This window comes from Ranitomeya imitator, chromosome 2 (genome assembly GCF_032444005.1).
Source record: "Ranitomeya imitator isolate aRanImi1 chromosome 2, aRanImi1.pri, whole genome shotgun sequence".
NCBI lineage: Eukaryota > Metazoa > Chordata > Amphibia > Anura > Dendrobatidae > Ranitomeya > Ranitomeya imitator.
The window spans coordinates 649942925-649958179 of NC_091283.1; the positions used below are offsets into that span (position 1 = coordinate 649942925).

Genomic DNA, 15255 nt, shown 5'->3' on the forward strand with positions numbered 1-15255 from the left:
TCGGCATTTAATTTTCCCAAGGGGCCACATGAGAGACCGTGACTGTTGTAGAGGGCCGAACCAATAGGCTGAAATTAATTCTGCTCAATATTAACTCCTTAATCCCATATGACGTACTATCCCGTCAAGGTGATCTGGGACTTAATTCCCAGTGACGGGATAGTACGTCATACTGTTTAATGCGACATCGCGACTGTGACCGCTGTGTGCCCTGCTGGTGACCTGGCTGTGACCTGCCTAGGATCGGAGGGATCCTAGGCAGTTGCCATGGTCACCAGGGCCTGCAGGGATTGGTGGGATCGATCTTATCATTCGATCCCACCAATGACAGCTCACAGCAGCGGTGTGACCACTCTGTGACCTGTCTGTCACCTGCAGGTGACCTGTCTGACCGCTCTCCAGGGGTCCCCACTCTAGCTGAGGAATCCTGCAGAGTGGTCACACAGCCAGATTTACTGTTGCTGGGCCTTGTGGTGCTACAGAAGCCTGTAACACCACAATCCCTGCATTAAAAAAGAAAGAAAGAAAGAAAACCGAAGAAAGAAGAGAGACTAGAAACGTAAGTGTTATCAGCCCCTACCCGATCACTCTTCATCCCCCCCTTCCCCCTCTCTTTTACCCCCCTCCATCCCTCTTTGCGCTGCCTCCGTGCGCACGTTTAGCAGCCGCCGAGCGTTGATTGGTGACGCAGTTCACCGATCAACACTCGTGCTCGCTTTTTTTTCATCAGCCCCCTTTGCCGAATTCCGTACACCCATCCCGCAGCCGACAAACTTTGATAAGTGACGCAGTTCGCTTATCAGAGCTTGTGCTTGCCGTTTTCCTTTTTTTTTTCTTTTTTCACCACACCCGTGCACACACCCAGCAGCCGACGAACTTTGATAGGTGACATGGTTCACTTATTAAAGCTCTCGTGCCTGCCGTTTTCTTTCTCCGTGCACTCACCCAGCTGCAGCGTCTAATCCGTGCCTTCCTTTTCTTTTTTTTTTTCACATCTCCGTTCGCACACCCAGCAGCGGCCGAACTTTGATAAGTGACGCGGTTCACTTATCAGAGCTAGGGCCTGCTGTTTTAGAGTTTTCTTTCACAGGTATTTTTTTTTCCCTATTTGCTTTTTTTTCCTTTAGCTTTTTCTTTTCAGAGTAGTTTGCACCAAGCACTGTCCCCTCCACACTTACACATAGTTACCAATAAAGTACACCCAAGCACCATACTTAAAAAAAAAAAAAAAAATGTCCCGCTCGTCTCGTTCGTCCCAACAGCGCTACTCAGCAGAGGAGGCATATTCTTTCCTTGCCTCCGACACTGATGGCGAGGGAGAGGATCCCACTTTTCTTTATTTTTCCGATTTTTCCTCTTCCCACTCCTCATCGTCCTCCTCTGACCCTGCGGAAACGCCACGCAGACGCCGCAGGACAGAAGATGAGGCAGCGCCCATCATTGATGAAGTGCCCACCATTGCCGATGACGAACCAGCGCACCCCACTGCTGACCCCATACGGACCTCGCCACCCGAAAATTACGATCCACTGATTCCTGATTTTTGTGGCAGAATCAGGAATCAAGTTTGACACCACCGGCCTCACAGAACTAGACTTTTTCAAAGTCTTTTTCTCCGAGGCTTTCGTTAACCTCATGGTTGAGCAAACTAACTTGTATGCTCGGCAATTTTTGGACCAAAACTCAGGTTCATCATATTCTAACTGGTCTCCTGTAGACGCATTTGAAATGATGTAGTTTTGGGGTCTGGTCCTCCACATGGGGATCCTGAAGAAGCCTGAACTTAGGCAATATTGGAGTGTTGATATTTTATATAACACTCCAGTGTTCCGAATGGTCATGACCCGGACGCGTTTTGAGGCCATCCATAAGTTCCTGCATGACAACGATAATGCACGGTGTCCCACACGAGATGACCCCAACTTTGACCGTCTGTTCAAAGTTCCGCCGGTCATCGAGCACTTCAACAAAGTTTGCTGAAGTGTACGTGCCTCAAAGGGACATCTGCGTGGATGAGTCCTTAATTCATTTTAAGGGGCGGATCAGATTCCGTCAATACCTGCCCAGCAAAAGGGCCAGGTACGGAATCAAACTCTACAAGCTGTGTGAGAGTACTTCCGGGTACACCAACAGCTTTTGAGTCTACGAAGGGAAGGACACCAGGATTGAACCGCCTGAGTGTCCTTCTATCCTGGGAGTGAGTGGGAAAATTGTGTGGGGCACCTACTGCTGGATAAAGGTTATCCCCTCTATACTGATAACTTTTACACCGTGACCAGCATCCCACTCTACAAATCTCTCTCTGCGCGAGGTACCGCAGCCTGCGGTACTGTCCACAAAAATCAGAGAGGCCTCCCGAAGACGCTACTTAGGCAGACTCTCAGAAAAGGTGAGAGCAAAGCCCAATGTAGTGACCACCTGCTGGTGGTCAAGTACAAAGACAAAAGGGATGTCCTTCTATTGGCCACCATACACAGTGATGGCAGCGCCCTCAGCACTGTAAGGGGTACCTCTACAGAGGTCAGCAAACCGACCTGTGTACTTGGGTACAACGAAAACATGGGGGGCCCTTGATTTCTCTGATCAACTCCTCCAACCGTACAGTGCTTTGAGAAAGGCCAGGGTGTGGTACAAAAAGCTGTCCGTGCACATTGTACAACTGGCAATGCGCAACGCTTTCCTGCTGTCACGATGTGCACACAACACCAATACGTCGTACCTTCATTTCCAGGAGGTAGTGGTTAAGGCCCTGATGTTTGGCACGAGGGAAGGAACAGGCCCCAGTACTTCTGGAACTGAAGGTGCACCTATCGTACCAGGTCAGCATTTTCCAGGGGTGGTCCCACCAACTGGAAGAAAAGGTAAGCCGCAAAAAAGGTGTCGAGTAAGTTCTTTGGGGGTCTACTTTCCAAAATGTTGTCACTTGTGGTTTTTTTTCCTGTTTAGGCACATCAGGGGCTCTGCAAACGGAACATGACGCCTGCAGACGATTCCATCAAAGTCTGCATTCCAAAACGTCAGTACTTCCCTTTTGATCCCCAACGTGTGCCCAAACTGTTTTTTCCCACATATGGGGTACCAGCGTACGCGGGACAAATTGGACAACAACTTTTGCGGTCGAATTTCTCCTGTTACCCTTGGGAAATTAAAAAATTGGGGACTAAAAGATCATTTTTGTGGGCAAAAAATAGGATTTTTTATTTTCACACTCGGGCATTATAAACTTTAGTGAAACACTTGGGGGTTCAAAGTTCTCACCACACATCTAGACAAGTTCCGTAGGGGGTCTAGTTTCCAAATTGGAGTCACTTGTGGGGGGTTCCCACTGTTTAGGCACATCAGGGGCTCATCAAATGGAACATGACGGCCACAGAACATTCCATCAAAGCCTGCATTCCAAAACTTCACTACTTCCCTTCCGAGCCCTGATGTGTGCCCAAACAGTAGTTTTCTCCCACATATGGGGTACCAGCGTACTCAGGACAAATTGGACAACAACTTTTGTGGTCCAATTTCTCCTGTTATCCTTGGGAAATTAAAAAATTGGAGACTAAAAGATCATTTTTGTGGGCAAAAAATAGGATTTTTTATTTTCACACCCGGGCATTATAAACTTCTGTGAAGCACTTGGGGGATAAAAGTGCTCATCCCACATCTAGATAAGTTCCTTGGGGGGGTCTAGTTTCCAAAATGGCATCACTTGTGGGGGGTTTCCACTGTTAAGGTACATCAGGGGTTCACCAAACGCGACATGGCGTCCGATCTCAATTCCAGCTAATTTTAGCTTGAAAAAGTCAAATGGCGCTCCTTCCCTTCTGAGCCCTGCCATGCGCCCAAACAGTGGTTCCCCCCCATATATGGGGTATCGGCGTACTCAGGACAAATTGGACTACAACTTTTTTGGTCCAATTTCTTCTCTTACCTTTGTGAAAATAAAAAATTGGGGACTAAACTATCATGTTTGTGGAAAAAATATGATTTTTTATTTTCATGCCCGGGCGTTATAAACTTCTGTGAAGCACTTGGGGGACAAAAGTGCTCACCACACATCTAGATAAGTTCCTTAGGAGGTCTAGTTTACAAAATGGGGTCACTTGTGGGGGGTTTCCACTGTTTAGGCACATCAGGGGCTCACCAAACGCGACATGGCGTCTGATCGCAATTTCAGCCAATTTTAGGTTGAAAAAAACAAACAGCGCTCCTTCCCTTCCGAGCCCTGCCATGCGCACAAACAGTGGTTCCCCCCACATATGGGGTATCAGCGTACTCAGGACAAATTGGACAACAACTTTTGCAGTCCAACTTCTCCTGTTACCTTTGGGAAAATAAAAAAAATGTTGCTAAAAGAGCATTTTCATGACTAAAAGGTTAAATTTTCATTTTTTTCCTTCAACATTGCTTTAGCTCTCATGAAGCATCTGAAGGGTTAATAAACTTCTTGAATGTGGTTTTGATCAGCTTGAGGGGTGTAGTTTTTAGAATGGTGTCACTTGTGGGTATTGTTTGCTATATAGACCCCTAAATGTGGCTTCAAATGTGAGGTGATCCCTAAAAAAATGGTTTTGTTAATTTTGTTGTAAAAATGAGAAATTGCTGGTCAACTTTTAACCCTTATAACTCCCTAACAAAAAAAAATTTGTTTCCAAAATTGTTCTGATGTAAAGTAGACTTGTGGGACATGTTACTTATTAAGTATTTTGGGTGACCTATCTCTGTGATTTAAGGGCATAAAAATTCAAAGTTGGAAAATTGCAAAATTTTTGCCAAATTCCCATTTTTTTCACAAATAAACGCAGGTAATATCAAATAAATGTTACCACTATCATGAAGTTGAATGTGTCACGAGAAAACATTCTCAGAATCGCCAAGATCCGTTGAAGCGTTCCAGAGTTATAACCTCATAAAGGGACAGTGGTCAGAATTGTAAAAATTGGCTCAGTCATTAACGTGCAAACCACCCTCGGGGCTTAAGGGGTTAATATTAATTATAATTATTTTATATTCACAATTGTATCACTTAATATTGAGCAGAATTAAGTATGCTGACATCCCCCTATATACAGTATGAGCCCACACACCGCCCCCTATATACTGTATTAGCCCCCACATAGCCTCCCATATATACAGCATGAGCCCCCATAGAGCCTCCTATGAACATGCCAATATCCCATACACATGAAAAAATGCTCCCATTTCCCCGGCGCTCTGCCTCTGGACTCCTTTCTTCGGTGCACTGATTCTTCGCAGTGCACAGTTAACATGATAAAATTACGTCATCGCGTCGGCTGTCTCACACGCTGATTGGTGGAAGAAGGGGCAGGCGGCCACTCCTCAACCAATTCATGCACCGTTGTCTGCATCCCGAGGATGCGGATAGCATTGACAGCAGTAGAGGAGGATGGACGGTGGGCAAGGAAGGGCATTGTGCGGTCCATGGGCCACTGTTTCAGCCCTTCGACTGTCTGGGTCCACGGGCCGGACTGGTACAGCCAGAGGGCCGGATGTGGCCCGCGAGCCACACTTTGGCCATGTCTGATCTAAGGGGTTAATAAAGTTCTTGAATGTGGTTTTGAGTTCTTTGAGGGGTGCAGCTTTTAAATTGGTGTCACTTTTGGGTATTTTCTGTCATTTTTCTTAAAATGCTTACTAAGGGTGCTTTCACATTGCGTTTAGAACATGCATGGTGGCCCCTTTAGGGCATACTTCTGGACCCCATGCAAAACTGGATTTAGACCATAGACTATAATGATGGCGGCAGTAGTAGACTGCGTCTGGGTGTTCGCTGCCAGTAGGCTTACACTTCTGAGAATGATGCAGAGAGGGCGTTCTTTCTGCCAGCTCCATTATAGCCTATGGCCCCATCGGCGCATATGTCCGAATCCAGGTTTGTAGGGGGTTTGGATGCATTCCCCCGACGGGGCCACCGAACGTGTACTAAACGCAATGTGAAAGCACCCTAACAGATAATAGTTTACAGTAATGCTGTGCTTGCTCTGTTTGCTTAGTGAGCACATCCTCTGTTCTGTAGCAAGCTATTTGCAATAGTGATACTCTTGCTGAAGCTCATTAACCCTTTAATAACACAATTGTTGGGTCACACATATTAGAAAAACCTGCAGTGACAGGGTTTAGTGTTTTTGCCTCATAACAAGTAAAGCAGAAATAATCTCACTTGTCTACTGAACCATCCTCTGCTGCCATCACAATTCACGTAATTTAGACATCCCTCCCCTGCTCATAATTAAAGAGATATCCTAAGTTAAAATGGGTTTCAATAATAATTATTGGCACCCTAATTTATTAATTTCTCTCCCTACCCTACTACTAGTCAGGCTTAGGCCGGTTTCACATTAGTGTTTTGAGGAGCTGCGGACTTCCTCTGAAGCCCCGCCCTCGGTCGCACCTCCGCTGCTAGCTCCGCCTACTTCTGCATGCGGCCTGCGTACCTATCTTTAACATTAGGTACGCAGGTCGTGCGGCTGTATGCGGATGCTTCCGCATGCATCGTTTTGATGATGCGGCGACCAGTGTAGGACGCAGCTGATAGCAATTTTTTTTCTCCGCATCGTCAAAACGACGCATGCGGAAGCATCCGCATACAGCCGCACAACCTGCGTACCTAATGTTATAGATAGGTACACAGGCCGCATGCAGAAATAGGTGGAGGTGTGGCCGAGGGCGGGGCTTCACGGTGGAAGTCCGCAGCTCCTCAAAACGCTAGTGTGAAACTAGCCTTATGCATCCAATTTAGGCCGGGGTCACATTAGCGTATAGCATTCGATGCGATATGCTAATGACACCCAGCTCAAATACTGCTGTGAGTCGAATTTCATTTTACTGTGATCTGATTCTCTTGCATACAAGAATCGGATCACCGGTGAGGAGAAAGAGAGATTAATCTCTCCATCTTCTGCATGGCCTGTCTCTGCATATATCGGGCTGCGCTCGGATGACATCAAAGGCCAGTATTTTTTTTCCCACATACTAATTGACTTGAAAGGGTGTGCGCTGTCCAAGATGAACTGCCAATCGCAGTGCCAATTTGTTTGTTGTTTTTCCTCATGCCGAATGAGAAAAAGTTGCATAACTCCTCTGCCTCATTAAATAACACTGGTCGGAGTGCAATGCAAGATTTTCAGTGAAAGATGGTTTGTTTTGTTGTTTTTTGGGGGGTAATTGATTGTTTATTTGAAATGCTGTGCACCAGACCCAGGTCCCTTGAGTTAGCATTTATATGCATAGATTGCAGCCAGGAGCCCTAGGATTTTCTTTTGTATTTTTGTTTTTAATGAACTGCATTAGGAGCAAATAAAACTGCCAGTAGTGATAAGCAAGTGTGCTTGGATAAAGTGTTTTCCGAGCATGCTCGAGTGCTAATAGAGTACGTTCGGCGTGCTCTAAAACTGTTTGAGTCACTGTGGCTGCATGTATAGCGGCTGTTCAACAGCCGTCAACACATGTAGGGATTGCCTGTTTGTTAGACTATCGAACAGCATCAAGGCGTGACTCAAACATAGTGTTAGAGCATAACGAAGATACTCTATTGGCACTCGAGCCCGCTTGGATAACACCTTTTCTGAGCGCGCTCGCTCATCACTATGGCCAGTTGCATCAAACTTGCCTGATGTGGACTGTGTTCATGGAGTGCCTGAAGTGCCCATCTTGCCCAGAAGACAACAATTTTGTGATCTAATCCCCCAAACTTTTGCAGAATGTTATATATTTCATGTTGTGTTTTAATAAAGTGGAAACATAAGATCATCTACTTCTTTTTTTTCTTTTTTTCAGCAGATGACTGCAGGAAAGGTTCAGATGGCCTTTTTACATCTCCAAATTCCAAAGCAAAGTTTAAAGATGCCCAAGATAATTCTGGGGAACCCTCCATCAGAGAAGAATTTCCCTCAGTGCCTCACAGCAGAGATCTGCCATCTAGTTTTGAACAACCTACTGTTGCTTATTCACAGACTGTTAAACAAATACCTAGTCATAGAGAGGGTCGACCATTTGGAAAACGTGAAATAAATGTTGAAAGTAAATCAAAACTTTTTACGCACACAAGTGATGAGCGACCATATTCGTGTTCAGAATGTGGGAAGCATTTTAAGCAGAAAGCCTATCTACTCGAGCATCAGAGAATTCACTCAGGAGAGAATCTATTTTCATGTGCGGAATGTGGCAAACGTTTTACACAGAAATTGAGAATGGTTGAACATCAGAGAGTTCACACAGGGGAGAAGCCATTTTCTTGTTCGGAATGTGGGAAATTTTTTTCAACTAAACCAAATCTTTTCAAGCATCAGAGAAACCATAAAAGAGCAAAGCCATTCTCTTGTCAGGAATGTGAAATGTGTTTTACCTTCAAGGCAGATCTGGTTCAGCATGAAAGAATTCATAGCGAGGGGAACACATTACTGTGCTCAGAATGTGGGAAATGTTTTACAACTAAATGGAATCTTGTTCAGCATCAGAAAGTTCACAGAGGAGTGAGACCATTTTTATGTTCAGAATGTGGAAAATGTTTTACAACTAAATACAATCTTGTTAACCATCACAGAACTCACACAGGAGAGAGACCATTTTTATGTCCAGATTGTGGGAAAAGTTTTACACAGAAAGTACATCTCTCTGAACATCAGAAACACCACAAAGTACAGATCCCATTCTCATAATTTTTAGCCTACGTAATGCTGCGGTAGCATCATACGTAGTGAAGAGGTAGTGACCCACAAAGTTCCAACACAAAAGTCTCTTTAATGTGTTTCCTCACAGCGTTAAAGTCCAATTCACACAAATGCATATACCTTCAGTGTATGTTATCAGTGTTCAGTTCATAGCACTACATATCATATGGCTTTTAGATTGCAGTCCCTATACAGGCAGGACCTCTCCTTGTTCAATATCCGTGGAGAGACCGCACGCCATATTACAGTCTCCAAATACATTTTCATATGTTGCAGACCTTACACACGCCAGCCCTCCTCTGACTAGTTCCCGCGGGTGTCCTGCATCACTGTATCACAGTCTCTCTACTCACACAGCCCAGGATATCCTTCGGATAGCCGCCGGGCACCATATCCACCTGTTTGCAATCGATACCCATGCCAGTCCTTTTCGGGCACAGAACATCCACCTCCAGACACAGGACTGTCCACATCCCACTCCTACGGGCACAGGACTGTCCACATCCGAGACCAGTACCATGGACGACTTGCATCACTGTATACGCTGCGAGTGCCAGGCTATTCAGCTGCCATAGCTGCTGGCCTGTGCCTCCATGCACTCAGCCAGCGCTCTGCAGGCCTCTGCTCTGCACACCAGCACACACCAGACTGACACTAACGTTGCACCTGACACACCCATACCCTTTACTGCAGGGTTTTTAACAGACAAGCCTGTGGCCTTCAGCCACATGGAAAACTCCGGACCGGAAATCCAGAACTGCCATGCACACCTATGGACTTTATACAACTCCATGCACAACCTGGGGAGAACACACAGTGACCCCTACCTGTGACACGAGTCACTGCCTCACACCAGCCATACACATTAGATAGCTGTCGGCCAAGCGATGCTTCATTCAATCTTTCAGTTGACAGTCCTATTTACCTACACTCCGATACACAGGAGCACTAGCTTGGCTGAGCGCTCTTGTGTTCTCTATAAGAGCCCATTACTGACATGTTAACTAGCGGACTATCTCTGAGAGAAAAATACAATTACCAGTCCTAAATCGTACATGCACAATCCACATCTCTCCTGACCATCAGTTTGTCATCACCCCCATACACATTAGGTCATTGGCCAAACCCATTGATATCGATGGGATTGGGTGACAATGGTTTATATGGGTCTTTAGGCTCATTGTCCTTGCATTTCCCAGATACAGCAGGTATTGTCAATACTAAACAGTCTTCTGGGGTGTCAGGAAAATAACCTTTCCTTTTCTAGTTTGTCATGAAACTTGCAACTCTCTGGCGCCCCCTTACCCTCAGGACAGTCAGGGAACTGCACCTAGGCTAAGTAGTCGCCGGAGAGGCTGCCCTGTCGTGTACTGGCTATTGGGGCACTCTACAGTGAGGGCGGTATATATATATCCCCAGGCCAGGAGTACGTATATAAACCTCCGGTCCGTCACTGCCAAGATCCCCTGATAACACCAGAAAGCTATGCTGCCACCAGTTCCTTGTTAGATATAAGCCTGGTCCATTACCAAGCCTATATTGGGTCAGAAACCAACCCCAGGTAACGTGAATTTGCGCGGAGTACATGTTGGTTCGTTCATTGGCTAGCTTCGTACTTCTAGCTCTATCTATGTTTACTCCATAAAAATCGGCAGTGTTTACAAAAGTTAAGATATTACAAGAGACAAATATGTACAAACAGTTATAAAATAAAATGGATAAAAACACGAAACTTACTAAATCTCAGTCAACATGTATGATGTCGAAAAATGGGAGGAGAGTTCCCAAAGAAATGATTCAGCACCCTGGCATGGTGTTGGCTGTGTTTCCAGGCTCTGAATGCCTCCCAAAATGGACGTTCCTGTTTTGTAATATGGCTATAAACTTAGGGACTCCCACTTTGGCTGACCTCACCAGTGGGCTGCTTCCCAGATGATGCAACCACCCTGGAAAGCCATCAAAAACTTTTTTTTCATATCTTTGGCCCGGAAGCTCGTAGGCCAATGACATTGGCATCAGTTTTACCCCTGTGACTTTACCATTGTTTAGAGTCCAAACACGTCATGTCTGTGATATACTGGAGGGCAAAAATTCATTTCCCTGGTTTCCGATGGCCCCCAAATGCTACCATGCGTAGCCCTAATTGCAGAGATCCTGGAAATCTAATTTTCATGTTCCTAAGATTACTGCGTGTTATTAAATTTGACTTTAAGTGTTATTCTTCAGGAAGCAAAGAGATTCTTTTGGGCGGACACACTTAACTCTGCTAGCTGGCACGCCATAAAAACTCACATTCCAATGACCATTTGCCTGAAGGGAAGGAGGAGTAGAAATTCACAAAAAGGGGGAGAAGCTGCATGTGAGACCTGATTCTACAGAAACCAGGTGGGAGTAGTAGCAGGACAGCTCTGGCTGTGTAACCCGAACAATGGAAAATAATTCATATTTTCCTGACATGGGGTAATTACATTTCCAGCATTTTTGTGGAGACAAGTGGTGATGCTTTATACCAATAATCTGCACTGGGGCCTCATCCTTTTTCACACCATCTTATATGACCCTACCAACAACTAGTTTGAAGGGGGAAGAATAATTCCCTGTGTGAAGATTGACACTGCACAGAAGAACATAACCCAAAACACTGATTATACCTACTAGAAGAGAAAGCTCCATTATGATGAATAAACAAGATTTATTTGGAGGCAATAGAAATGTATGCATGCAATTTAAAGGAGTATTTCCATCTCCAAGATTCTATCCCAAAACGTAGTACGTGTAACAATATTAGCAAATCCCTCCAATTAGAAATGTAGTACAGTTTTTCTGATTCGCTATGCCTCTTTACTCATGTGCAGGCATTGCAGGACCTTAGGTATCCATGGTTACAATCATTGATGTAGTGAGTTATCTAATTGTTAGTGGTCGTATCCATGGATACCTAAGGTCCTAGTATGCCTGCACATGAGGAAAGAGACATAGCGAATCAGAAAAACTATACTATATTTCTAATTGGAGGTATTTGCTAATATTATTATTACAGCTACTACATATTGGGATAGGATCTTGGAGATGGGAATATCCCTTTTTATTCTCCAAAGGGTATTCCCTGTAAATATGACCTGTTGGATCTCTTCAATGAGAGCAGGAGACCCTGACCCTCCAACCACCACTGAGAGGATAGAACTAAAAGCGAGCCCAATAATTTAGTACCCTGCATTATGCTAACCACTCATGATTTATAACCTAAACATCTCATGATTTCTAATACTATATATTTACCATTGTGTTTGACACTTATGGGTTTACAGTTGCTGCCAATACCTCACAATGGAAGCTGTAGCATGAAATGTGGATAGAACTATAACAAAGGTTTAGTATATGAAGGGTGTCATTTTAGTATCAACGTTAGTTATGTTGTTCACCAAAAATCAAGTTATAATGCTCTCTCTGTCACCTTACTTTGAATAAAAAAAATGTTATGGATGGAAATACAATCCAAAATTATTGCCAAATAAATTGCCTTATACAAAAAGGTATATAGAATTCAATGGCAATATTATAATTGATTTATAAGGTTGGGGTCTGATCCAATAAAGTGTATTTTTTAATGTGCATCTCAGTTTGCTAGTTCACTTCCTTTCTACCAAAACCCACAGCCACTTTATAGCTGTTGTGTGGCCCTTCTGTCAAATCATACACTAAATGGACAAGAGTATTAGGACGCGTCTTTTACCCCCGTCAACCCGAGCCTGTTTTCACCTCCCCGGCCAGGCGACATTCAATAAGTTTAGTAACCGTTCAGGTGTTTTACTGTTATTAAAGGAATGTGGAGGGAAAAAAATTAAAATTTTACTTTTTCCCACAAAAATGTTGCTTTAGCCTCAAATTTTGCGTTTTTACAAGGGTTACAGGAGAAAATGGACCATACAATTTTTTTGTTCAATTTCTCCTTAGTAGATCGATACCCCATAGGGTAAAACTACTGTTTCAGCGCACATCAGGGCTTTATGGAAGGAGCACAATTTGACTTTTCGAGAGCAAAATTGCCTGGAATCGATAGCAGATACCATGTCGAGTTTCCAGAGGCCCCGTGTGCCTAAACAGGTTTCCAATCCACCATTTTGGAAACAACACCCCTCAAAGAATTTATCTACACATACATTGGTAAACATTTTGAACCTACAGGTGTTTCACAGAATTTTATAACATTGAGCCATGAAAATGAAACAATACATTTTCCCTTAAAAAATGTAGCTTTAGGGGTATCAAGAGAAAATGGACCCCAAAATACGCCAATACCTCCATATGTGGTCGAAAACTACTTTTGAGGCATAGCGCAAAGCTCAAAAGGGAAGGAGCGACATATTGGAGTTCAGATTTTGCTGTAACGGTTTGCAAGTGCCATGACTCGCTAGAAGAGCACCTGAGGTGCTGAACAGCAGAACCACCCCATAAGAGGCCCATTTCACAAAGGACATCTCTCAAAGAATTCATCTAGGGGTGATGTGACCATATTGACACCACAGGTGTGTCATAGAATTTTATACCATTGAGCAGTAAAGAACAAAATTTAATTTTTGCCACAAAAGTTGTTTTTGCCCCAAGTTTTACATTTTTACACTGAGAAATGGCTAAAAATGGCACCAAATTTTGTTTCCATTACGTCTCTCTAGACACCACCACTGGAGGTAGTCCTTCCTTGACCTATAATGTGTAACAAATGGAAACAGAGGCACAGATGGTGAAGTTCACATTCGTTTTTATTGTAATTTAATGTGGAACCTCGGGACAATGGTCTGAGGGCTCCAAAGGGGGCGTGATTACGTGAGCCCCGGGCACCCGTGGTACGACCCCTCGAACAGGGTCAGAATGGGATGCCTGGGGGACAGGGTTGCTACCTCCTGTCAGACCCTGGACTCGTAGCTGACCCAGAGGGACAGACGGACAAGCAGGGTTAGCGGAGCTAACCGGGGGGTACAGGTAGAAGCTGGTTCCAGCGGTACTGGCATCCAGAGGTTCAGATAGCTGAATGGTCGGACGAGACGGATCTGGAGTAGGCAGATTGGAGATCGTCCAGGAAAGCCAGGTAACGGGTAGCAGATAGAAAGAGCACAGTAAGACCAAAAACACTTGTAAAAAAAAAAAAAACACAGTAATAAGCAACTGCTAGTAAAAAGATGGAAAAAACAGGGTATTTGGTTGAAACTTTTTTTTGCAAAAAAATTTATACTAAGCTGCTCCACCAAATGTCAAGGTATACTCATATAGAGCAGTCCTAACTGATGTATGTAATCCCTATCTGATGTATTTAAAACCTCAGGACTGCTCTATATGGGTATACCTTGACGTTTGGTGGAGTAGCTTAGTATACATTTTTTTGCAAAAAAAAGTATCAACCAAATACCCTGTTTTTTCCATCTTTTTACTAGCAGTTGCTTATTACTGTGAATTTTTTTTTCTACAACAGTGTTCTTGGTCTTACTGTGCTCTTTTATGCCTTCAAGTTTCTTTGTGGCGTGTGAACAGGTTCCTACAGACTTGTTCACTGTGCAAGTAGCCCATGTGTTTCGGTTTCTATAATTGTTCTCTTGTGTCTACAAGACTGGGGAGGTATCCACCACTCCTTGTGGGTCATTTGAATAAAAGCTGTTCCATTCAATGTGTCCACATGGACATTCCCTCTCTGAACCCTGCTTATACAGGTTATATACAGTTGATCAGGTTTTAAATACATCAGATAGGGATTACATACATCAGTTAGGACTGCTCTATATGGGTATACCTTGACGTTTGGTGGAGCAGCTTAGTATACATTTTCTTTTGCAAAAAAAAGTATCAACCAAATACCCTATTTTTTCCATCTTTTTACTAGCAGTTGCTTATTACTATGATTTTTTTTTACAACAGTGTTTTTGGTTCTTTCTGTGCTCTTTTGTGTCTTCAAGTTTCTTGGTGGTGTGTGAACAAGTTCCTACAGACTTGTTCACTGTGCAAGTAGCCCATGTGTTTCGGTTTCTATAACACAGGTCTGCAAAAAAAATTTTTTCAAGAGCTGTTTTGGTTATTCCACATAATCTTTGTTTTTAAGTGCGCTGAAACTGAACATGACCTCCGTTTTGTCATAGGACATCACGTTTTCTGACAATTTAAGTAACTATGTTAAATAAGACTACCTCAAAATAAATGAAAATAGACTCATAATATTAATTTTTTATTACAAATGTTTCATGAAAATCATTTTTTAACTGCAATGAACTCACTAACACACACTAAAATTGATTCTTCTTCCCTGTGAGGCTTCTCTACGTACATTTACGCTTGTGAGTAGCATCTGGAATGTCTCTCTGAAGCGTCCAACAGTAGTCTGCCATCATTGTAATGCTCCATCTTCCCTGGTATCTTCTTTCCATCTCTTTAAAGGGACACTGTCACCTGAATTTGGAGGGAACAATCTTCAGCCATGGAGGCGGGGTTTTTGGGTGTTTGATTCACCCTTTCCTTACCCGCTGGCTGCAATATTGGATTGAAGTTCATTCTCTGTCCTCCATAGTACACGCCTGCGCTGTGCAAGATT

At 43.8% G+C, this 15255-nt stretch overlaps 1 protein-coding gene across 4 annotated transcripts in view; it reads left to right on the forward strand.

The window, feature by feature from the left end:
- The window catches only part of LOC138667089 (oocyte zinc finger protein XlCOF7.1-like), a 51998-nt gene extending 39703 nt beyond the window's left edge, over positions 1 to 12295 (forward strand). For 2 of the 4 annotated variants that reach the window (XM_069755385.1, XM_069755387.1), the window contains one exon: positions 7789 to 11474. In XM_069755385.1, the coding sequence (XP_069611486.1) occupies positions 7789 to 8669 (881 nt within the window). In that variant the 3' untranslated portion in view covers positions 8670 to 11474. Of the gene's footprint in view, positions 1 to 7788 lie in introns of all 4 variants that reach the window. The other 2 variants (XM_069755388.1, XM_069755386.1) reach the window with 2 other exon arrangements.
- Positions 12296 to 15255: the final 2960 nt, after the last annotated feature.